The following is a 26,118-nucleotide window of genomic DNA, read 5'->3' as shown; positions in this document are numbered from 1 at the left end:
ATAGCCATAGGTGGCTGTAAAAGAGGGGAGGCAGTGGTGCCCAAGGGAGGCCCCGTGTGGATCGGTGGGTTTTGTATATTGGGGAAGGTTCCTATTGGTAGATTGGACTCAGTGGTTCTACTCTGTTTGTTGTCCAAAATTTTCAGGGTGGTTAAAGTTGCCTCCAGAGTGGTCAGCCTGAATTCTATTTTCTGCAAGCTCTCGCTAATGGGCAACAAGAGTGATCTAATTAAGGATTCAATGCTCCCCAAAGAGCTACCGGGAAGTAATGTGTTAAGTGGGCTCTTCCCTTTGTCGCTAATGGAAGCAGTGGTAATAATATTAGTACCCTTGGGGGGAGTAGCCTTCTGCACATTAACTAAAGGCCTGTCCAACATAGGTACGGACTTGAGTGACTTTCCAAAATCAGAGTGGGGGATCTTTTTCTTCCCCTGACCACCCCTCATCTTCCTTCTGCGTTTATTTGGTGGTAGGTCATACACCTCTGCCACCACAGTTTTCTTTAGCTTATTAATCTTGGTTTTGGCTCTGGTGTGTGTTTGGGTGAATAAGTCAACTGCCGAACTACTGGCAACTAATAGTGGAGTGGTGTCCGTAGTTTGTTTGGGAGGTGGGCCAGAAATGGGAGAACTATCCCGGAGTAATAGGGGAACGTCTTCTTGGGATGAAAGATCCGGGCTGCCATTGAGGGAACCTTCCTCTTGGGAGATAGGATAGGGAGTTATGTCACTGAGGGGCCTATTTTTCATGTGTTCAATCGAGCGACGACGCTCTGTCCTACGCATCTCCAGAGAGGTTTCGATTCCCCCATCACCCTTTACCGATTTAAAGTAATTGTCCAGAGTCCCAGTGTTGGCTCCCCCCTCCTTCGCTGCTGTTCCACCTAGGGCTGATGATGGCATACCCAGAACCTTTTTCGCATACCAAGTAGGATCAAGGAAATGCAGGTGAAAGAGAGTGGGCCCAGCCCAGCCTCCTGCTTGCCCTGACGGCCACAGACGGTCCCGCCCTTGTCCCGGGCTTATCCCCGGGCGCTCCCGCGCGCTCCCGCGACGCGGAAGTAGCTGTTTGAATTTATAAGAGAAAAGTTAAGCTATGAGTGGGGAGAGCGGCCAGGTGACAGGAGGCGCGGGTTAACAGGACTGCTGGGAGACGTAGTCCTGTCCCGACGCTCGCAGCCCTGCACTCGCCCAGTCCCTCACTGAAACTGTCCGTAGGTTTTGCACAAGCGGATCTCACGCCACAGCGGGACCCGCGAAGCGGGTTCCGCAAGAAGTAGAGGAGAGTCCAAAGGCAAACCAGCAGCAAACAGCAAGTCCGACGGTATCCCAGGGGATTGGAGCTCAGAAGTGGTTTTTCAGGCTGTGAGTGGGGCGGGGCTTGCAGGGAGAGCGGCCAGGTGACAGGAGGCGCGGGTTAACAGGACTGCTGGGAGACGTAGTCCTGTCCCGACGCTCGCAGCCCCTGCACTCGCCGCAGCGGGACCCGCGAAGCAGAGGAGAGTCCAAAGGCAAACCAGCAGCAAACAGCAAGTCCGAAGGTATCCCCTGGTTATGGTTTCCCAATTGCTTTTAGATGTGAGGCTTCAAGGAGCAGCCCCCCTCCCGCTCTGCCGTGCTCTTTCCACTGCTTCTGCACGCGCTAAAGTTTAGGTTTCCATCACATGTACGTCGCTTCAACTCACAAATCAGTAAACGCGTGAGCTACAGCACCTTATAACCCAGGGGACAAAGCAACTGCAGCGGCTCCCTCCTATAAGCTGCAAACGACAAAAGTATAAACATGAGAACTTTTTCATGTAACAGCTTTTGTTTTCCGTGCCTTCGTATTCAACGAAGGGTACTCCCCTACAAGATGGCCGCCACACTTTCACCGAGCCAGCAAGCAGGGCGTGTTCGTGTCGTGAGGCTGGATGTCGTACCCGTAGAGGCGGAAGACTATGGCGGGTTTGAACAAGACCGGCAATAATCCCAAGCGCTTGAAGTGCCGCTGTGAGGTCAGGTAAAATTGAGAGAGCAAAAACTTCCCGGTACTCCGCTGTGGGGTAAGTCCACGTGTTGCCTCAAAGCGTGGACTGTAGCGCCTGGAGCACCAGAGCACCAGAGCACTTCTACGGCGAGAGCAGGGTCGCTGTTCCACTGTTCAGGGGAGCAGAGCGCACGGGGCAGAATCCAGGCCACTCAGCCTCCTTGTCTCCAGATCAGCAGAGACAGCACTTCGGACTCTGGCACTGTATGAGTAAGAACGTCAGATAGCCTGGGGTATTTACTATCTGGGGTCTGAGTTACGCCGCCACTCCTTCAGCCCCTCAGACGGCACCCCTCCAGCACTTCGGGATCTTCGTTGCCAGGCAGGATTTACTTTTCCCACTCTAACATGAGTAACAGTAGGGAACCTGTTGGACTTTGGAGGGGTCAAATTAAGTTCTACCATTCCAACCTCAGCAACAGTAGGGGAGTTGTTTGAATTTGTAGGTGTAAGATTTGCCAGTCACACTCCAGTGTAAGCAACAGTAGCGAAAATGTTGAACATTGCACAGGTCAGAAAACTAGTCACACACTAACCTGAGTAATAATATTTAAAGAAGTGTTGGACTTTGGAGGGATCAAATTTTATTTTTCTCACTCCAACCTGAGCAACAACAGGGAAGGTGATGCACTTGGAGAGGTCACATTTACTATTCCACCTCCAACATAAAGAACATTAGGAAAAGTGTTGGCTTTTGGAGGGGTTGGGTATACTATTCCCACTCCAGTGTAAGCAACAGCAGGAAAAGTGTTGAACTGTCCAAAGTTCACATTTATGACTACTACATCTAAATTAAACATAAATAAAATATAGAAGCATAAATTATATTCCAGCTACTATATAAAATATATCAATTATTTTTAATATTATATAATGTATAATAATTGTCAAAAACAAAAAAAGATTACATTAACATGATTTACCTCCTTAAAATATTAAAAATATAATAGATTTGAAATACTTCCCACCCTCTTACCCCACAAATCCAACAACCACAAAACAAAAAAAATAATTTTAGAAAAAATAAAAATACATATTAATTAAATAAAATAATATGAGAAGTTAATTATTCCAAAAAACAAAAACTACAAACATAATTCTATTGTTTAACACAAAAACCTATTGAACAAAATTAAACAATTTACAAAATCAAGTATCAAATTAACCAATTAATTTAAACAATTAATTGCCACATATTTACAAAGTTAATAAATAATGTAAAAATATAATTATTTCTATAATAAATAATCACAATAACACCATACAGGTTACTAAATAAATAAAATACATAAACTGTTAAAAATAAATATTAAAAAACTTCCCACCCTAGTCTCCTGCAAACCTATCAACCCATCAGTAAATACATTAAATCAGTAACAAAAAACATATTACCAATAGAAAAAAAATAAACAAGTCAAAAAAATTAGATATACTTAACATTACAATAATAAGAATTTACAATACAATTACTACTAAATCCCAGCAAAATAATTGTTAAACATTTATGAATTCCTGGAAGACATAAATGAGGTAAATACTTTAGTGAATTAGACATGATGTCTTTTAACACATGTTTTTTTCAGTGAATATACGTATTAAAGTATAAATCATTCATGTATTGAAAAGTCTGCAACCCATCCTCAGATGTTCACTGAATCAATTGATTAGTGCAGTGGCAATAATGCAAGAATCACTTATACTGTTCATAGATGAAACAACAGCTTGCAGTTCTTGTAGGAGGGTGGCCTGGTTGGTAGTGGGTACCAAAGGCACTTACACCTCATACCACGTCCAGTTATCCCTTATTAGTGAAATGTAGTCAGTGTCTGGCAGCTAGACTGTCTAGAGGTAGCTTGTAGCAGAATAGCCATGACTGAACTAGTAGACTTGCAAAGCTCTTGAAATAACATTGTAGTCACACAGTACTCATACACATGAAAGACAATACTCAGTGTTACAAAAATAAAAGGTACTTTATTTTGGTGACACAAATGGTAAAAATACCTTAGAGACTATACTCTCTTAGCAGATAAGTAATATACACAATATATACACTTGTATCCAACAACAAGTAAGTACACAATTAGAAAACAGTGCAAACAGTGAAAATCACAATAGGTTGCAAAGGGCCTAGGGGGAACACAAACCATATACTAAAATAGTGGAATGTGAAAGTCGATTTCCCACCTAGGCAAGTGTAGTGTGTAGAGGGGTGCTGGGAGTGTCTGAAGGGTAAGTAATAGATCCCACCCCAGAGCCCAGGGAAACGGGAGTAAATCACTGTCAGTTTCCTGAAACACACACAAAGTCATGATAGAAGATTATGAAAGAACCAGAAGAGACTGCAGGACACCAGCTATGGATTCCTGGACCTGAACATCTGTGAAAGAAGGGGACCAAGTCCAAGAAGCACTGAAGAGTTCACGGAGAACAGGATCCCCTGCTAACCCTGATGAAGGTGCAGGAGAAGAACCACCAGTGAGAAGACAAAGTCAGTTATGCACCTAAGAAGACAGATGCGGGTTCCTGGTTGGTGCAGGAGATGTCCCATGCCGCAAGGATGATTGCAGTCTGATGTGCGTCACTGGATTCCGTCAACAAGCCCTGGCATTTGCAAAGCTCCCTGTTGGAGGAAAAGGGCGCTGCCCAGGACCAGGAAGGACCTAGTGGCCTCTACCCAGGATGGAGAGACAGAGGGGGCCCTTAGCAACTCAGAGAGCCCTCAGAAGGTCAGACAGCATTCACAGGAGTCCCACAGCATGGGGCAAAGAAGGTGCAAATGGAGGCCTATGGAGCACAACACAAGGGATCCCATGCTGCCAGGGAACCACTCAGGAAGCTCTGCGTCGCAGGATGGAGTGCTGGGAGCCTAAGCTGTGCTGTGCATGAAGAACTTCTTGGAAGGTCACACAAGCCTTGGCAACTGCAAGTTACATGGTGCATGGGGGTACTCTCTTACCTCCACCAAAGTTGGACAGCTAGATGTTGGGACTGTCGGGGTCACTTTAGTCTAGCACCCGTGTTGCTGGATCCACACTCGTCTTCTGGAGATGGGTACCCACGCCATCTGTCGTCGCTGCAGAAAGGTGCCTGCTGAAGCAGGGAAGTGACTCTGTCACTCCACGGGAGATTCCTTTGGTTCTTCTGGTGCAGGCTGAAGACAGGCAGCGCTCAGAGAATGCACGACCTGGAAACTGTTGTAGTTGCTGGCAGGACCTGAAGTTACAATGTTGCAGAAGTCATCTTTCTTTCTTTGTTGCAGTTTGTAGAGTTCCTGGAGAGGTCTGCTGTGATTCCGTCAGTAGAAGATGAAGTAAAGGATGCAGAGGATTCCTGGTGGAGTCTTGCAACCTCAATCTGATGAAACACCCAGAGGAGAGACCTTAAATAGCCCTGAAAGGGGGATTGGTCACCTAGCCAGGTAAGAACCTATCAGGGGAGGTCTCTGACGTCACCTACTGGCACCGGCCACTCAGATGCTCCCAGAGTGCCCCACCACCTTAGAATCCAAGATGGCAAAACCCAGGGACACTCTGGAGGAGCTCTGGGCACCACCCCTGGGGTGGTGATAGAAAGGGGAGTGGTCACTCCCCTTTCCTTTGTCCAGTTTCAAGCCAGAGAAGGGACTGGGGGTCCCTGAACCGGTGTAGACTGGATTATGCAAGGAGGGCACCATCTGTGCCCTTCAAAGCATTTCCAGAGGCTGGGGGAGGCTACTCCTCCCCAGCCCTTAACACCGATTTCCAAAGGGAGAGGGTGTAACACCTTCTCTCAGAGGAAATTCTTCGTTCTGACTTCCTGGGACTGGACTGCCCAGACCCCAGGAGGGCAGAACCCTGTCTCTGGGTTGGCAGCAGCGGTAGCTGCAGAGAAAACCCCAGAGAGCTCCAGAGGGCCCATAGTGGAGCCCCGGGGCTGCATGGGATTGGCACCCCCAATACCAGATTTGTCATGAGGGGACAATTCCATGATCTTCAAAGCATTTCCGAGGCTCTGGGAGGCTACACCTCCCATGCCTGTAACACCTATTTCCAAAGGGAGAGGGTGTAACACCCCTCTCCCAAAGGAAATCCTTTGTTCTGTCTTCCTGCCCTTGAGCTGCTCAAGCAACAGGAGGGCATAAACCTGTACCGTGAGGTGGCAGCAGCTCGGGCTACCTGGAAAACCTCAGAAGGCTGGTATGGCAGTATTGGGGGTCCATAGTGGAGCCCCCAGGGTGCATGGGAATGTACAATCAATACTGGAATCAGTATTGGGGTACAATTCCCAGTTGTTAGACACCTTACATGACCATGTTCGGGGTTGCCATTGTGAAGAAGGATACAGGTATTTACCTATGACCAGTGCACAAGTAAAATGGCGTCCCTGCACTGACGAAGTCCAGGAAAATGGGCCTGGGCAATGTGGGGGCACCTCTGATAGTGTAGGGGTGCCCTCACACACAGGTACTTTACACCCAGCCTTCAGGGTTGGAAGGCCTGACATAGATGACTTATAAGTGACCTGGGACCAGATGTAGCAAACAGTTGGCAAGTCGCGAACAGCGAATTTCGCTGTTTGCGACGTGCAAACTGCACTTGGCAACGCACAAAACCCCTTTTGCGATGCGGTAACCTGGTTACCGCATCGCAAAACGGGTTGGGAGTCGCAATTAGGAAGGGGAGTCCCCTTCCTAATTGCGAGTCGCAGTGCAATGCCAGATTGCTTTGTGACCGCGAACGCAGTCGCAAAGCAATCGCACTTAGCACCCACTTCAAATGGGTGCTAACCCATTCGCAAAAGGGAAGGGGTCCCCATGGGACCCCTTCCCCTTTGTGAATGGCATTAAAAAATATTTCCAGAGCAGGCAGTGGTCCTATCGACCACTGCCTGCTCTGAAAAAATGAAACAAAAACGTTTCATTTTTTCGTTTTGTAATGCATCTCGTTTTCCTTTAAGGAAAACGGGCTGTATTACAAAAATAAAAAACTGCTTTGTTTAAAAGCAGTCACAGACAAGGTCGTCTGCTGTCTCCAGCAGGCCACCATCCCTGTGAGTGCCGCTAGTCTCAAGGGGGGTCGCAAATTGCGACCCACCTCTTTAATATTAATGAGGTGGGCCTTTGCGACCCCCTTGCTAGTCGCAGATGGTGTCAGGGACACCATCCTACATTCCAATTTGCGACTCGCAAATTGCAAGTCACTCTGACTCGCAATTTGCAAGTCACAAATTGGAATATACCTACATCTGGCCCCTGGTGTAGTGAAAATGGCTATGAACTAGTGCATGCACTATTTCACACAGGCTGCAATGGCAGTCCTGTAGAAGCCTTTGCATGGGCTCCCTATGGGTGGCAAAAGTAATGCTGCGGCCCATAGGGATCCCCAATGCCCTGGGTATCTAGGTACCATATACTAGGGACTTATAAGGGTGCACCAGCATGCCAATTTGGGATGAAATACTGGGTTACCAGTATGTAGTGGCAAATTTGGGAACAGAGAGAGCATAAGTTCCTGGTTAGCAGGACTCTAGTTACACAGTCAAGCATACAGATGAAAAGAGTGAAACTTACTGACAAGTAGGCCACAAACCATACGCACTGGAGTCCTGGCTAGCAGGATCCCAGTGACACAGTCAAGCACATTGACAAACAGGCCAACATGGGGGTGTCCATGCTAGAAAGAGGCTACTTTCTCACAGTTCTGATGTTATTTCTGTCACCTTCCCATCAGCGGATAGTCTTGTAAAGCCATGGATAAAAAGCTATTGTGGTCTGCAAGCCACAGAGCATTTCAGGGAGTTGTTTTGGTGAGAGTGAGGGTTTTTTTTTTAATTCTGAGGAGTGTCTTCATTCCACCTGGAAATTTCTTGGAAATATGTGCATCTTCTCACCATTGTTTCGGGTCAGGCCCCATCCTGTGGTGACACACAGTTCGAAACCTGTGTACTCTTCCTCTTCTTCTGGGATGCAGACTGGTGAAACGGTTTTAGTGAAACCAACAGGAGTTGCAAGTTTGAGAAGAGCTATGTCAAACTCTTTTGTTTCTGGTTTCCAGTCATGGTGGACAAACACCTGTAAGGAAAGAAGCAGAAAAATTACATGAAGCGCTTTGATGGCCAGGAATGTAGGTGTAACACCATTTTCACTGTTTCAAATCATGTGGTGCAGTTTAATGGATAGTACTGAAGGCCTAAGACCAGTCTGATTGTTTGCTTTTATAGGAAACCTTTTGATGGTCAGTATGTTAAATGTAACATGTAAAAATGTACAGTTTTCACAGTTTTCCATCATTATGAAGCCTTTTCATAGCCAGTAATGCCAAGCTAACATGATTTTCACTGTTTTCCATTATATGAACACTTTTGATGGTCAGTACTGCAAGTGTAAGACCATTCTCACAGGTTTCCATTGCATGAAGCACCTTGATGGTCAACACTGTAGGTCTAGCATGATTTTCACTACTTTGCATTGCATGCGTAGTGTCACAGGCACAAAGACATCAAACAATGTGACTTTCTCATGGCAGACTCTCAAATGTTTCTCATTTGCCTGTATACTGATGCGAAATTCTTTGAAAGTGCTGTCAGGGGCTGAGGGTGAGTGACAGAAAGTGGCAGAGGGTAGGCCCTTCACCTAATAAACATTCTGAATGTAGGCGTCTACTTTGCCTGGAAGGCAGTGAGCATTACTTTGTATATTCAAGGGGTGTAGTAGTGAAGGAAGTTCACAAGGGATATGTTTGACATAAACTCTTTTTTGAGAACATCTTGCTTCACACTATTAGAATAGTTGAAAGGTGACAATAGATTTTGTTGGAAATCATGGTTATACTCTTTTGGACCTTGATGAATCTTTGCCTAGTTCATTGTCTTTGGGTTCAAGGTGTGTGATAGTGCTCCTCAGTCATTTCAGATCTGTGTGTGAGTAGCCTTAGGAACACTAAACCAGGTGTTGGAAAATGGGTTATTGGTAGGGCAGGTAGGTACCTACACCTAGCAACAAGCCACAAACCTCCACAAAAGTACAGTTAGGTCTCAGTAAATTAATCCCAGCTCTACCCTTGGTAGCTTGGCATCGAGCGTCAAGGCTTAATTTAGGAGACAAAGTGTAAAGCATTCAAATATCACACAACAGTAATTAAATAAAACACAGGAAACAGTTTAAAAATCCAAAACCAATTTATAAAAATAGCTTATATTTTTATCTTTAAAATGACACAAAAACGATTAAAATCGGTTCAGGGGAACCGGAGATATGAATTTTTAAAGTATTATTATTTTCTAGCGCATAGAAACAAAAAGCGCCAATCGGGTCATCTGGTTGCACCAGGACCGGGACAAAGTCAAACTTTCAGGCCGACCGCGATGGAGCCCTGCTCGGATACAGGTCGCGGGAAGCCTCGGTTAAAAAGTTACCTTTTGACTTAGTCTTTATTTTGAAGTTTTTCTTCACCGGGACGAACCTGCCAGTTGGATCCGACCTCCTGGAGCCCTTGTCCGGATACGCGAAGTCGGTTTCCTCGGTGGTGATTTCTACCTTCGGACTTAGTCGTTTTTTCGAGATGAAAATCCTTCGACCGGGGTAAACCTGGATCTTAATCCGACGTCCGTGGAGCCCTTCTCGGATACGATGGCTGGAAGGTCCCGGTCAACTTTTTACGTTCGGACTTAGTCTTTTTTTCGGATGTTTTTCTTGACCGGGACGAACCACGAAGTCAGGCCGGGTCGCGGTTGAGGCAAGCCGGCTAGAATTTCCGCGTCGAGTCGGTCACTTTATGGAGCTTTTTTTCAAAAATTCTCCAATCTTTTCCAAACTTCTGGGGCTTCACCCAGATGTTCTTTTAAGGTTCTTTTGGGGTCCACAGCTCACCCCAAGGGTCCAGAAGTTCTGTGATGGTCCTTGGGAAGTGCGGACTTCAACTCCCAGAATGCACCTGGCGCAAACTCCTTTTTGGCCACTGGACAGTGGTCAGCTGGTCGCTTTCTTCAGGAGTTGGTGCAGGGGACTCTGGTTTAGCAATTTTTTACCTGTAGCAAACAGGGAGTCCCTCCTTGAACCAGTTGAAGCCAGGCAAAGTCCTTCTTGTGGTGAAGCCCAAGTGTGCAGCTGGTGCAGTCCTTCTGAGTGCAGGGTCCAGGTGCAGGCCAGGGGTCCAGCAGGGCAGTCCTTCTTCTTCTTTAGTTCCTTTCTTGTTGAATTCTGGAGGGGATCTGAGGCGTGGGTGCAGGTCTGCCAGTTTTATCCTTGCTCCTGGGTGAAAAGCAGGGGGGCCCTGGTTCTCCAATCAGGGACAGGGTCGTCCCCCTGTGATGACCACTTCCTGGGAAGTGTGGCAAAAATCCATCCCAGAAGGCAACAGTCTCTAAAAATCCAAAATGGATGAATCTGATTTTTGGAGGAGAGATCTGGCTGAGCCCACCCACTGGTGTGGCTAAAAATCATAAACACACCCCTCTCCTGCCCTCTCCTAATCTAATCAAGGGGGCACCTAGCTGTCTGGGGTTGCAGGATGTGGGGGTGTTGCTGGGTGCTCCAGATGTCCTTCTCTGCCTTTGAAGACCAGTTTGGCAGCCCTCCCCCTTCCTGCCTCACCATCTGCTGAGGGGAGATTCTCTCCCCCAAGCACATTCCTTTGTGTGAAGTCAGGCCACTTCACACCTCATTAAAGTAGCCTGGCAGAAGCTGCTGCAGGCTGGCCAATCAGAGCACAGCAGCAAAAACAATGCAGAGCTGAAATTGGCAACTTTTTAGGTAAAGTCTAAACTTTTTACCTGCACTAGTTATATTAAATCCAACAACTGGAAGTTGTGGGATTTATTATAACAATCAATTTGATACCAAATTCTTGGTATGTAACATTTAAGGAGACTTTAAAATTTAAAATAAAGTCTGCCCATTCTAGCCTATGAAGGCCATTTACTTCAATGAGGGAAAAACGAATTTGGCTGTTTTTACCTCACCAGGGCTTATAAATCTATTTTTATAAAATCCCTGCTTATAGTTACATGGCACCCTGCCCTAGGGGCACATAGGGCACACATTAGGGGTGACTTATATGTAAAAATAAGGTAGTTTAAGACTTTGGAAGTACCTTTAATTCCAAAGTCGAATTTGCATATAACTTTAATTTAAAAGCAGCCAGCAAGGCAGGCTTGCTTTTAAAATGACACTGGGCACCTCAGCAATGCACCTAGGTGTGCACCACCTATGCTGTGGTCCCTAAACCTACATGCCCTACCATATACTAGGGACTTATAGGTAGGTTAACTTAGCCAATTATAATTAGCCTAATTTGCATATCCATTTTACACAGAGCACAGGCCCTGGGACTGGTTAGCAGTACCCAGGACACCATCAGAGTCAGGAAAACACCAGCATAAAGTGGAAAATGGGGGCAAAAAGTTAGGGGGCCTCTGCAATCAGCCCCAGTTTCTCACACCAGGTTAACCAAGTTGTTAGATGCAGGGACCCATTATGGCCTGTACCTGGGGGCATTTATGTGAACAAGACCCCTATTGACAGATTTAATATTTTTTTGCACAACGCAGCACAGCACAACCTAAGTTGCTGTGCTGTAGTGTGCAATGAGGAGAAAGCTGACCAGAGCCATATTTATTAATAATGCACTGTTACTGCTCATTTTAACTGTCCTGGTGCACAAGCAGACTGTTTAGTTCCATGCTAACCTTTGTACTAAGGTTCAGAGGGGCATGTGTGTTGTCTAACAAAGGATTGTTCTGGAAAGATACTCTTCCTGTACAATATCCTATGTCTAGTCAAGCTACTAAACATTCTACATATTGCATGTGTGTAGTACAGTGGAGCATACATACAGCGTGTGGAATATTTGGAGAAACTAATGCATTTCGTGTTATTAGTGCTCACTTGAATTAGGATTTTATTTATGCCAAATCTGATCTAGGTACATTAATAGACCAGTCTTAAAACTATGGGTACTCACACTGTTCCACCTATGTAACACCCATGTAATAACCCGACACAAAGTGGTGCAACGTGCAAAGCAGCAGAAAGCAGAATTTGTGCTCAGACAAAAGCACTTTACCACCTCACAATACATTTGTGCTGAGAAATAAAATTCCTTCCAAGAATTTGCGATGCTTCATATCACTTTGAACAATTTTGTCTGTCCCATGGTTCATCCATGTTAAATGGCACTGCTCTGAATGAAGGTTTTGCAAATGTGCATTGTGTAAGTGTGGTGGCATATTCAAGCCTCTGCCTAGTTTTTCAGTGTTAATAGTGGATATAGGTGTTGTAAAGGAAACATACCAACTTTCACTATTGTGGGTCAGAAAAAACACACAATCTTGATATTTGTAACTGAGGAAGGATTCAGAGGAAGCTCTAATCTCCAGGTCTAGAACTTCTAGGACCATGTGAAGTGGTGTCAGGAGTGTCAAGTACTGGACAGCTGGATTCCTCAGGAGCAGAAGCTAGTCCCAACACCCCTCCACTAATATCCACACTGACCTTCTATTACCAGTGTGAAATATCAATGGGGGGGAAGGGAAAATGGATAGAGAAGTAAGAGAGACTGCCTTGCAGTTGAATCTTTACTGCTATATTTCGTTTTTGCCTGATGTTATGAATGTCATCTGCCTGTAAGGGAAGACAAACACAAACATGCAATTTGCATTTCAATTCATACTCTAATGTTTCTAAACTCTATTTCTATTACATGTACATCAATACTCCATACCCCTATAGAGAAAGACTTGTGCTCCTCTCTTGTAAATAAACTCTGTCGCAAATAGAATAAGATTTAGAATTTTCCTAAATTAGTATATGATTTTAACCCTGCAACAGTATGCCAGTATAGCTGTTGTAGTATTTGACTGAGTAAATGGATACAGTTCGATAGTGAAGAAATCTATCGTTTTTCGTAGTTGTGCTCCAAATGACACGAGAATAGATGTTTGCATTGGATAATGAGCAAAGTTCATGTATTTTTAATTATTCACAATATTTGAACTGAGTTGTGAGAATTCTCTGAGAAAAGTTTCTCGTAATGTAGAAAGTCTTGAATTTTCCTAAAACATTTTGCCACTCGAAAAGGTATCTCTTATCTGACCTTCTAGCACTCAAACACCCTTTGAACTATGAGTGCTGCAGATAACTGAAATACTTGCTGTACAGCAAAGAGACAATACTCCAAGGTGCAAGAGCTACATTCCATGACCAGGTAGAGTGGTGTCCTTTCTGACGAGGAATCTTTTGTGAGGTAAATATGCATGCTGAAGAGACACTACCAGTGCCTCAGGAGTCCAGTTGAAGTGCGCAGCCTTCCTTGACGAGCGCTTGCATGTCGAGTTCAGATTTCAGCTTGCGTGCAAACACCAGACCTCTAACTTTCTAGCAACATCCGCCATTTTGGAGATCTGAAAGCCAGTGCATGTAGCAAACACGCGGAGGATGGCCTTCGACAACAGTTTTACCGATGACTTACCATGCCTCCAATGTGGATATCGCCGGGCTCTTGTCAATCTCTGGCGTTTTGGTCTTTTGCTCAAGTAAGGATTTGTCCCTGCTACTGAATCCGTGACATGTGGTGCTCATGTGAAGGGCATGCACAAAAACCACCAACACCACCACTCCACGCCCCAATACTGCCAGCCCATTGAAATCATGGTGACCATCAGATACAGGGCCAGATGTATCAAAGGGTTTTACCCATTCTGTGTCTATGGGAAAATGCGTTGGTACTAATGGCCCTCAGACTCTATTGAAACTGCAGCCCTCAGAAACAATGAACACCAAAGCTCAACACAGACTTTCAGTGTAAATCATGGTAATTGTTCTCACCTCAGCAATGCCGACAGTTTTAATGACCTCTGTGTTATTTGCTCTGTCGTGTTCTCCAAGAATCACAAGGTGGGAGGTTCTGGCAAAGAAAAAGTTTCCCCATTAGTTAAATTGTGATTTCAGGGAGGCCTTGACTGATCTTTCAAATGTCATAACAGTTATAGTGTGTGATGGGAGATACTGATCTGACTGAGTTCTTAACACTTAAACCTCTTTGTCTTGGACAAATTGCCAAATGTGGCACTTTAGTTCATTATGAGTGTATGAAAGTATATTATTGGTAAGGGCAGGCAGGTACCTACACTTAGCAATAGGCCAAAGACCCCCACTAGGTCCAGTCAAGGTCTCAGTAGATTAATCCTTGATCAACCCATGGTAGCTTGGCCGACAAGCAGTTAGGCTTAACTTAGGAGACTGCATTTAATATCACCATAACAGCAACTAAGTAAAACACAGCACACAATAAAAATCTAGCACCAATTTATAGCAATAGGAAATATTTTATCTTTAAAATTACACCAAATGACAAAAATCCAATGCGCTGAACTGGAGATATGAATTTTTAAAGATTGAAGTAAAAAAAATGCTTTCTAGTGCCTAAAAACCAAAAACACCACTGGGGGACATCTGATCGCACTTGACCAGGCAAAGTCAAAAGTGAAGGCTGACCACGATGGAGCCCTGCTCGACTACACCAAGTGGGAGGCCTCGGTCAAATTTTTACCTTCTAACTTATAGCCTCATTAGGAGGCTAGCAGTCCTAGGATCACCAGACCAGTGGTGGCAGTCTGACCGCCGCAGCTGTGGCGGTTCAACCACCACATTATAAGATAGGCCGACGAACCCAGCTACAGACCACTGTCCCTGCCAGGATCAAAGAACCTGAGGGGCTGACGGTGATCTTGGTTGTAGCCAGCCACAACGGTGCTGAAAAGCAGACAGTGCACATTCTGACGGTCCTGGGCAGGGGGGGCCCTGTACTGACTTTCCACCAGCCTTTTCATGGCGGGGTCCCCTCCATGAAAAGGCTGTCAGAAAGAGGAGGTTTTAAGCAGCTAGGCAGTGTTTAGTTCAGCGCCACCCTGGCTGGTTACAAACCCGACTGCCAACATGCCATTGGGAACCATGTTCCCAGGGGGAAGGCGGTCCTCAAGTGGGTCTGCTCACCAGGGTTTTATTTGGGCAGTCAGACTGCCAAAGTTGCAGTGGTCCGATCAGCAATGCGAGTGTGGCGGTCCTTGGGCCGCCACACTCGTAAAGAGTGTAGGAGGCTGGCCTGGTTTCTAGTGGGTACCTAAGGTACTTACACCTCATAACATGTCCAGTTATCCCTTATTAGGGAAATGTAGGCAGTGTCTAGATGCCAGGTTCTCTAGAGATAGTTGTAGCTGAGCCGACATGCAAATCTCATGCAATACCACTGTAGTCAGACCGTACTCACACACATGAAAGAAAATACTCAGTGTTACAATAATAAAGGTACTTTAATTTGATGACACAAATTCCAAAAATATCATAGAGACTGTACTCCCTTAGGAGGTAAGTAACACACAAATTATATACACAAGTATGCAAAAACAGATGTAAAATCAGTTAGAAAACAGTGCAATTAGTGAAAATCACAATAGTTAGAAATGGGTCTGGGGGAACACAAACCATATACTAAGAAGGTGGAATGTGAATGTTGGTTTCCCACCTAGATAAGTGTAGTGTGTAGAGGGGAGCTGGGAGTACTAGAAAACCCCACAGGTAAGTACTAGAACCTGCCCCCGTGACCAGGAAAGCAAGAGTAAATCACAGTAACTTTCCCAGAACACACACAGACACAAAAAAGAAGATTATGCAAGAACCAGAAGAGACTGTAAGACACCAACAGTGGATTCCTGGACCTGAAGACCTGTGGAAGAAGGAGACCAAGTCAAAGAAGCACAGAAGAGTCCAGGGAGAACAGGAGCCCCTCCTAACCTGGATGGAGGTGCAAAAGAAGAACCACCGGTGAAGAACAGTCAGTACTGCACCCAAGAAGACGGAGTCAGTTCCTGGTTGGTGCAAAAGATGTCTCACGCCGTATGGATGATTGCAGTCTGCTTTACGTCACTGGAGTCCGCCAACGAGCCATGGCACACGCACAGCTTGAGGTTAGCGGTAAATGGCGCTACCCGGGACCAGGAAGGGTCAGGTGGACTCTACCCAGGAGGGGGAGCAACAGGGGGCTCTCAGCAACTCAGAGATCACACAGAAGACCAGGCAGCATGCACAGGAGTCCCACAGCATGGAGCAAAGAAAGTGCAAAAGAGGTCCATGCAGCACAACGACAAAGGCTCCCACGGCGCCAGAGAACCACTCAGGAAGCTGTGCGTCACAGTATGAGTGCTGGGGCCAGAGCTGCAAGATGCATGAAGAACTTTGTGGAAGGATGCCAACAAGCCTGGTCACCTGCAAAACACGCAGTGCTTGGGGGTACTGTCTTGCATGGGAGGCAACCTCTTACCTCCACCAAAGTTGGGCAGTAGGACGTCAGGACCGTCAGGACCACTTTAGTCCACCACCCGTGATGCAGGATCCATGCAGCTAAGCAGGAGAGGGGATCCACGTAGCCGGTCGTCATTCCAGTTGGTGCCTGCTGAAGCAGGGGAGTGACTCTTTCACCCCAAGGAAGATTCCTTCGCTCCTCTGGTGCAGTCTGAAGATGGGCTATCCTCAGAGGATGCATGACCTGGAAACAGTTGCAGTTGCTGGCAGGAGCTGAAGATAGAATTTTGCAGAAGGTGTCTTGCTACTTTGTTGCAGTTTGTAGAGTTCCTGGAGGGTCCAGATGCAGTTTCTGCAGTGAAAAGTTAAAGTGGAGGATGCAGAGGATTCCTGCTGGAGTCTTGCAATCCGAATCTGAAGAACCACACAAAAGAGAGACCCTAAATATCCCTGAAATGTAGATTGGTCACCTAACCAGGTAAGCACCTATCAGGGGAGGGCTCTGACGTCACCTCCTGACACTGGCCACTCAGATGCTCCCAGAGTTCCCTACCACCTTGGAATACAAGATGGCAAAACAGAGAGGCCCTCTGGAGGATCTCTGAGCACCACCCAGGGGTGGTAACGGACAGGGAAGTGGTCACTCCACTTTCCGTTGTCCAGTTTCATGCCAGAGCAGGGGCTTTGACTTTTAATCAAAGTTTTCATTGTTCTTTGAATAACTTAAGATATGAAAAAACATTTAAGTCTTTGAGACTTTCTAAGTCATGATCAGAGGTTTATGATGTGAATACATAAATGTTACCGGATTGATATTCTGTGTAAAAATCATAGTTCAACGTTCTTGCCATCTCTTGAATCTGAGGTTGTATTTTCACAAGGGGCTTCGCCTGCATTTTAGAAGAGGTCTCCTCCTTGATATCTCGGAGACACATTTAGTCAAGAGTCTCTAAATGATTTATGTTTTCTATGAATGAGTAAATGCATATGGTTCTAACATTTCCTTTTCAGATCTCTCTCCCTGCTTTTCCCTTCCCTAAATTCCCTTCCCCCAACTGGCTTCACCATAACTCTGTGCTATAATAGCTTTCTGAGTTAGTAACGTCGGGAGGTGGACCTTTTGTTCAGCAACGTGCAGATCCCGAGGAAAGGACCCCGTGACATATAGAATGCAATGGGAGAAAATAGGTCTAGGGGCAACATAAACCATATACTAAAAAAGTGGAATGTGAATCACAATTTCCCACCTAGACAAGTGTAGTGTGTGCAGAATCACTGGGAGAGTAAGAATACAGTAAAGGTAAGTAAATTACCCCACCCCAGAGCCCAGAAAAGCAGGAGTAAAGTGTAGGCAAGTATTATCTTGCCTGGCATGTTATTCCTATTTTTACATGTATGTAAGTTTGTTTTTTCCTGTCTTACTGGGATCCTGCTAGCCAGGACCACAGTTCTCATCGTTTGTGGCCTGGATGTGTGTACCTGTGTAGTGACTAACTGTGTCACTGAGGCTCTGCTAACCAGAACCTCAGTGCTTATGCTTTCTCTGCCTTTAAAATTGTCACTATAGGCTAGTGACCATTTTCACCAATTCTAATTGGCACACTGGAACACCCTTATAATTCCCTAGCATATGGTACCTAGGTACCAAGGATTTTGGGGTTCCAGGAGATCCCTATGGGCTGCAGCATTTATTTTGCCACCTATAGGGAGCTCAGACAAATCTTACACAGGACTGCCACTGCAGCCTGAGTGAAATAACGCACACGTTTTTTCACAGCCATTTTACACTGCACTTGAGTAACTTATAAGTCACCTATATATCTCACCCTCACTTAGTGAAGGTTAGGTGCAAAGTTACTAAGTGTGAGGGCACCCTTGCACTAGCAAAGATGCCCACACATAGTTCAGGGCAATTTCCCTGGACTTTGTGAGTGCGGGGACACCAATACACGCGTGCACTACATATAGGTCAATACCTATATGTAGCTTCACAATGGTAACTCTGAATATGGCCATGTAACATGTCTAAGATCATGGAATTGTCCCCCCATGCCAAATCTGGTGTTGGGGTGCCAATCCCATGCATCCCCGGGGCTCCACTATGGACCCTGGGTACTGCCAAACCAGCTCTCTGGGGTTTTCCCTGCAGCTACCGCTGCTGCCAACCCACAGACAGGGTTCTGCCCTCCTGGGGTCTGGGCAGTCCAGTCCCAGGAAGGCAGAACAAAGAATTTCCTCTGAGAGAAGGTGTTACACCCTCTCCTTTTGGAAATAGGTGTTAAGGGTTAGGGAGGAGTAGCCTCCCCCAGCCTCTGGAAATGCTTTGAAGGGCACAGATGGTGCCCTCCTGCATAAGCCAGTCTACACTGGTTCAGGGAACCCCTAGTCCCTGCTCTGGTGCAAAAGTGGACAAAGGAAAGGGGAGTGACCACTCCCCTGTCCATCACCACCCTAAGGGGCAGTAGTATCACTTTACTCCTACTTTTCAGGGTCTTGGGGTGGGGTTTCTTGGACACCCTTGGTGTTTTCTTACACTCCCAGTGACCCTCTACACACTACACTAGCCTAGGGGTCCATTTGTTGTTCGCATTCCACTTTCAGAGTATATGGTTTGTGTTGCCCCTAGGCCTATTACATCCTATTGTATTCTACAGTGTTTGCACTACTTTCTGACTGTTTTACTTACCTGATTTTGGTTTGTGTGTATATTATGTGTATTTTACTTACCTCCTAAGGGAGTATATACTCTGAGATATGTTTGGCACATTGTCACTAAAATAAAGTACCTTTATCTTTAGTAACCCTGAGTATTGTGTTTCTTATGATATAGTACCTATATGATATAAGTGGTATAGTAGGAACTTTGCATGTCTCCTAGTTCAGCCTAAGCTGCTCTGCTATAGCTACCTTTATCAGCCTATGCTGCTAGAACACTACTAATCTACTAATAAGGGATAAATGGACCTGGCACAAGGTGTAAGTACCATCAGGTACTCACTATAAGCTAGGCCAGCCTCCTACATTGGTGGTGCAGCAGTGGGATAAGTACTTGTAACTGCTTTACCACTTTGTCATTTGTGCTTTTCATAAGAAAAACATATTCCAAATACTTAAAAATATACACAGTTAACCTAAACACTCTAACTCTCTTTCTGAAAACTTTCTAAAAAGTTTCAAAAAGTTTTGAAAAGTTTGAAAAAGTGTTTTCTCTTCTCCTTAAAAGTTTCTGAATGTTTTTCTCTCTATCCTAAACTCCTTCTTGCAACTATGTCTGTAGTAGAGGCCACTTCCAAAGTTATCCAGACAACTTATGGAAATTTAAACTTTAAAGGATTGAGGGGTTTCTGCATAGAAAGAAGTTTAAGCATTGGTAACAATCCTACCAAAGATCTTCTCCTTAGCCTTCTCCTAGAAAGTGACCAGAACCAGTCTGGCCCATCCCAGGATTAAGAGGTAGAGGAGGAGGGTATCCAGGTAGAATCAGGGGAGGGCCCTGCGGACTCTGGGGAGGGTTCCTCCAAAGACCTGTCAGCTAACAGGCCATCTAGTGAAGCTGGTAGTGGGAGGGGGTCACACATCAGTAGGGCACCTTTCACTCCAAAAGGCAAGGTAACTAGAGTTCAGGCAATTAGAGAAAGGTCCACTTCTGCCAATTCCCACATCACCTCTGTGTCAGAGCATTCCCATGCCTCCCACCCCGAGGATAACACCCTAGACAGGGAACTCAGAAAGCTGAGGTTGGAAGAGGCCAGACTAAAGCTGAGACAGCAGAAGTTGGCCTTAGACAGGGAGTCTCTAGATGTAGAGAGGGAAAGACAGAAGTTGGGGTTAGTTCCCCATGGTGGCAGCAGCAGTGTTCTTCATAGTCATCCTGTAAGAGAAACAGATTCAAGAAACCTGCATAAAATTGTCCCCCCCTTATAAGGAGGGGGATGACATAAACAAGTGGTTTGCTGCACTTGAGAGGGCCTGTATGGTACACTTGGTCCCTCAAAGACAGTGGGCTGCTATCTTGTGGCTATCTTTCACTGGCAACGGTAGGGATAGGCTCCTTACTGTCAGGGAAAGTGATGCCAACAACTACAAAGTTTTGAAAGATGCACTCTTGAATGGATTTGGTTTAACCACTGAACAATACAGGATAAAGTTTAGATATACCAGAAAAGAGTCCTCTCAAGACTGGACAGACTTTGTAGACTGTTCAATGAAGGCCTTGGAGGGATGGTTACATGTCAGTAAGGTGACTGACTGTGAAAGCCTATATAATCTTATTTTGAGAGAGCATTGTAGGAGGCTGGACTGGCTTGTAGTGAGTACCAAGGGGTACTTGCACCTTGCACCAGGCCCAGTTATCCCTTATTAGTGTATAGGGTGTCTAGCAGCTTAGGCTGATAGATAATGGTAGCTTAGCAGAGCAGCTTAGGCTGAACTAGGAGACGTGTGAAGCTACTACAGTACCACTTAGTGTCATATGCACAATATCATAAGAAAACACAATACACAGTTATACTAAAAATAAAGGTACTTTATTTTTATGACAATATGCCAAAGTATCTTAGAGTGTACCCTCAGTGAGAGGATAGGAAATATACACAAGATATATATACACAATAGCAAAAATATGCAGTATAGTCTTAGAAAACCGTGCAAACAATGTATAGTTACAATAGGATGCAATGGGGAAACATAGGGATAGGGGCAACACAAACCATATACTCCAAAAGTGGAATGCGAACCACGAATGGACCCCAAACCTATGTGACCTTGTAGAGGGTCGCTGGGACTATTAGAAAATAGTGAGAGTTAGAAAAATAACCCTCCCCAAGACCCTGAAAAGTGAGTGCAAAGTGCACTAAAGTTCCCCTAAGGACAAAGAAGTCGTGTTAGAGGAATAATGCAGGAAAGACACAAACCAACAATGCAACAACTGTGGATTTCCAATCTAGGGTACCTGTGGAACAAGGGGACCAAGTCCAAAAGTCACAAGCAAGTCGGAGATGGGCAGATGCCCAGGAAATGCCAGCTGCGGGTGCAAAGAAGCTTCTACTGGACAGAAGAAGCTGAGGTTTCTGCAGGAACGAAAAGGGCTAGAGACTTCTCCTTTGGTGGACGGATCCATCTTGCCTTGAAGAGTCGTGCAGAAGTGTTTTCCCGCCGAAAGGACGCCAACAAGCCTTGCTAGTCGCAAATCGTGCGTTTGGCGTTTTTGGACGCTGCTGGGGCCCAGGAGGGACCAGGAGGTCGCAAATTGGACCTGAAGAGAGAGGAGACGTCGAGCAAGACAAGGAGCCCTCTCTGAAGCAGGTAGCACCCGGAGAAGTGCCAGAAACAGGCACTACAAGGATGCGTGAAACGGTGCTCGCCGAAGTTGCACAAAGGAGTCCCACGTCGCCGGAGACCAACTTAGAAAGTCGTGCAATGCAGGTTAGAGTGCTGTGGACCCAGGCTTGGCTGTGCACAAAGGATTTCCGCCGGAAGTGCACAGGGGCCGGAGTAGCTGCAAAAGTCACGGTTCCCAGCAATGCAGCCCAGCGAGGTGAGGCAAGGACTTACCTCCACCAAACTTGGACTGAAGAGTCACTGGACTGTGGGGGTCACTTGGACAGAGTCACTGGATTCGAGGGACCTCGCTCGTTGTGCTGAGAGGAGACCCAAGGGACCGGTAATGCAGCTTTTTGGTGCCTGCGGTTGCAGGGGGAAGATTCCGTCGACCCACGGGAGATTTCTTCGGAGCTTCTGGTGCAGAGAGGAGGCAGGCTACCCCCACAGCATGCACAAGCAGGAAAACAGTCGAGAAGGCGGCAGGATCAGCGTTACAGAGTTGCAGTAGTCGTCTTTGCTACTATGTTGCAGGTTTGCAGGCTTCCAGCGCGGTCAGCAGTCGATTCCTTATCAGAAGGTGAAGAGAGAGATGCAGAGGAACTCGGATGAGCTCTTGCATTCGTTATCTGAAGTTTCCCCAGAGACAGAGACCCTAAATAGCCAGAAAAGAGGGTTTGGCTACCTAGGAGAGAGGATAGGCTAGCAACACCTGAAGGAGCCTATCACAAGGAGTCTCTGACGTCACCTGGTGGCACTGGCCACTCAGAGCAGTCCAGTGTGCCAGCAGCACCTCTGTTTCCAAGATGGCAGAGGTCTGAAGCACACTGGAGGAGCTCTGGACACCTCCCAGGGGAGGTGCAGGTCAGGGGAGTGGTCACTCCCCTTTCCTTTGTCCAGTTTCGCGCCAGAGCAGGGCTAAGGGGTCCCCTGAACCGGTGTAGTCTGGCTTATGCAGAATTGGGCACCTCTGTGCCCAACAAAGCATTTCCAGAGGCTGGGGGAGGCTACTCCTCCCCTGCCTTCACACCATTTTCCAAAGGGAGAGGGTGTCACACCCTCTCTCAGAGGAAGTTCTTTGTTCTGCCATCCTGGGCCAGGCCTGGCTGGACCCCAGGAGGGCAGATGCCTGTCTGAGGGGTTGGCAGCAGCAGCAGCTGCAGTGAAACCCCAGGAAGGGCAGTTTGGCAGTACCAGGGTCTGTGCTACAGACCACTGGGATCATGGGATTGTGCCAACTATGCCAGGATGGCATAGAGGGGGCAATTCCATGATCATAGACATGTTACATGGCCATATTCGGAGTTACCATTGTGAAGCTACATATAGGTAGTGACCTATATGTAGTGCACGCGTGTAATGGTGTCCCCGCACTCACAAAGTTCAGGGAGTTGGCTCTGAACAATGTGGGGGCACCTTGGCTAGTGCCAGGGTGCCCTCACACTAAGTAACTTTGCACCTAACCTTTACCAGGTAAAGGTTAGACATATAGGTGACTTATAAGTTACTTAAGTGCAGTGTAAAATGGCTGTGAAATAACGTGGACGTTATTTCACTCAGGCTGCAGTGGCAGGCCTGTGTAAGAATTGTCAGAGCTCCCTATGGGTGGCAAAAGAAATGCTGCAGCCCATAGGGATCTCCTGGAACCCCAATACCCTGGGTACCTCAGTACCATATACTAGGGAATTATAAGGGTGTTCCAGTAAGCCAATGTAAATTGGTAAAATTGGTCACTAGCCTATTAGTGACAATTTGTAAGGAGAGAGCATAACCACTGAGGTTCTGGTTAGCAGAGCCTCAGTGAGACAGTTAGGCACCACACAGGGAACACATACATATAGGCCACAAACTTATGAGCACTGGGGTCCTGACTAGCAGGGTCCCAGTGACACATAACAAACATACTGAAAACATAGGGTTTTCACTATGAGCACTGGGCCCTGGCTGGCAGGATCCCAGTGAGACAGTGAAAACACCCTGACATACACTCACAAACAGGCCAAAAGTGGGGGTAACAAGGCTAGAAAGAGGCTACTTTCTCACACAACCCCCCCCCAAACGAAGGACAATAAGGCTAACCTTGGCCAGTTGAGACTTTATTGTCTAAGTGGTGATAAGTAGAGAGTAGCTCTGCAAAAGACTGGTTACTCCCTTTATCATCCACTCTATGGTTACTTCCCTGTGGGGATGTAAACCACCCTGTTTGAAGTTTTTTAGCTAAGCAACAATGTGAAGATGTATTTTCAGAGTTTCTATCAGTAAGTTTTAGTTTAGAGCAGTGGGAATTGTCCACTGAACCTATTTGTAGTGATGGAAATGCCAGACAGGGATGCTGTCTCAGAAAAGCCATAGTTGGGCAAAAACTTTGTCCATATGGCTGGAAGAGAGAACAGGGATGCTGTTTCTCTTGAGTTGGAGCAGGGCAGGGATGCTGTCCTATGAGCTCCACACTAGGGCAGGGATGCTGTCCTAAGTGTTGTGAGGCAGTGCAGGGTTTCTGCACTAAAGTTTCTCTGGGAGGGTTGGAGGGATGCTCCATGTTAACTAAAATGGTGCTCTTTTTGTCACCAATGTTAGTTATCCCACAGAGAGGTACTTCTATCTCAGGGAGTCCAGTTTTGCCAGCTGATGATTCCCTTGGAACAGGTGCCACCTCAGGAGAGGTTTCTCCCACCACAGGAATGGTATCCTGAATGGTAGGGTGGTTAGGGGATACTGTGATACCCTTTATACCTGTTGATGGAGAGGGATCCTGAGTTTTCAGGCCTTCTCTCCTTTGCTTTTTCATTTCAGTAGAAATGAGAGGGAACAATTCCTCAGGGATGCCCAGCATGGCTGCATGGGCATAAAACTCTACATCAGCCCAACCTGAGGCCTTTAGGTCATTACCTAAGAGACAGTCTACAGGTAAGCTAGGTGATACCACCACCTGCTTAGGGCCAGTAACTCCACCCCAACTAAACTGAATTATAGCTAAGGGAAGAAACTTAGTGGAGTTATGGACATCAATAATCTTATACTGTTGTCCAATGATGTGTTGATCAGGGTGCACTAGGTTTTCAGTCACCAAAGTGATACTGGCACCTGTGTCCCTGTAGGCCAAGGCCTCAACACCATTTATTGAAACTGTCTGCCTGTACTTATCCATTGTAAGGGGACAAGCAGCCAGTGTGGCAAGACCAATGCCACTAGGTGTGACAGAAACTGTCTTGGGAGTGACTACCCCAGTTTCTACTATGGACCCAAAAGTGAACCCAAATACACCCTTCACTTGACTGTTGCCAGCAGTCCCACCACTAGTACCACTACTGCTAGGGGCACTAGAGCTTGATGTATTAGTGGTGGTAGGCTCAGGGGGTTTACCTGGACAGGACTTATCCCCTGGCCTATGGCCTCTGTTTTTACACACAAAGCACCAAGGCTTTTTAATGTGTGCAGGTTGAGAAGAAGAGGAAGAATTAGTTTTATCCCCACCCTCTGAAGAGTGTTTAAGATTTGAAGTGGGATCTTTGGTTTTACCCTTATCCTCATGCTTATCTTGAGATTTTTCACCATCTTTCTTCTTATTGCCATCTTTGTCACCCCCTGTATGAACTTTTCTGTTCACCCTTGTTCTGACCCATTTGTCTGCCTTCTTTCCCAATTCTTGGGGAGAGGTCAGATCAGAGTCTACCAGGTACTGGTGCAACAAATCAGACACACAATTATTAAGTATATGCTCTCTCAGGATTGTGTTATACAGGCTTTCATAATCAGTAACTTTACTGCCATGTAACCACCCCTCCAAGGCCTTCACTGAATGGTCAATGAAATCAACCCAGTCTTGTGAAGACTCCTTTTTGGTCTCTCTGAACTTTATCCTGTATTGTTCAGTGGTTAAGCCATAACCATCCAGGAGTGCATTCTTAAGAACTGTAAAATTATTGGCATCACTTTCTTTCACAGTAAGGAGCCTATCCCTACCTTTTCCACTAAATGATAGCCATAGGATAGCAGCCCACTGCCTTTGAGGGACATCCTGTACAACACAGGCCCTCTCAAGTGCAGCAAACCACTTGTTAATGTCATCCCCCTCCTTATAAGGGGGAACTATCTTATGCAGATTCCTGGAATCATGCTCTTTTGCAGGATGACTATGGGGAATACTGCTGCTGCCACCATGGGTTTCTAAACTCAACTTCTGTCTTTCCTTCTCTAATTCTAAAGACTGTCTATCCAAATCCAGCTGTTGCTTTTTAAGCTTCAGTCTGGTTTGTTCCACTCTCAATCTATTGAGCTCCCTTTCTAACAATCTGTCATCAGGGTGGGTGGGAGGGACATTTCTAGATACAGAGGTATGATGGGAATGAACAGAAGGAGACCTGTCCCTTACAGAAGCCACCATAACAGCTTGGCTAACAGAAACATCACTACCAGTATGGTGAGAATAAATGCTTTTGCTATGATGTGAGACAACACTATTTATATGGTGTGGCTCATCATCATTACCAACTATG

At 46.1% G+C, this 26,118-nt stretch overlaps 1 protein-coding gene across 1 annotated transcript in view; it reads right to left on the bottom strand.

Annotated features, from left to right (window-relative positions):
• LOC138299730 (chymotrypsinogen B-like) overlaps nt 1-26,118 on the bottom strand; it is a 72,118-nt gene that overhangs the window by 20,549 nt on the left and 25,451 nt on the right. The window contains exons 4-5 of the mRNA XM_069238251.1: nt 13,832-13,910; nt 7,900-8,080 (exon numbers count right to left, since the gene is read on the bottom strand). Of these exons, the coding sequence (XP_069094352.1) occupies nt 7,900-8,080; nt 13,832-13,910 (260 nt within the window). The remainder of the gene's footprint in view (nt 1-7,899; nt 8,081-13,831; nt 13,911-26,118) is intronic.

This window comes from Pleurodeles waltl, chromosome 6 (genome assembly GCF_031143425.1).
Source record: "Pleurodeles waltl isolate 20211129_DDA chromosome 6, aPleWal1.hap1.20221129, whole genome shotgun sequence".
In the NCBI taxonomy this organism is placed as follows: domain Eukaryota; kingdom Metazoa; phylum Chordata; class Amphibia; order Caudata; family Salamandridae; genus Pleurodeles; species Pleurodeles waltl.
This window is presented reverse-complemented; position numbering and strand designations above follow the sequence as displayed.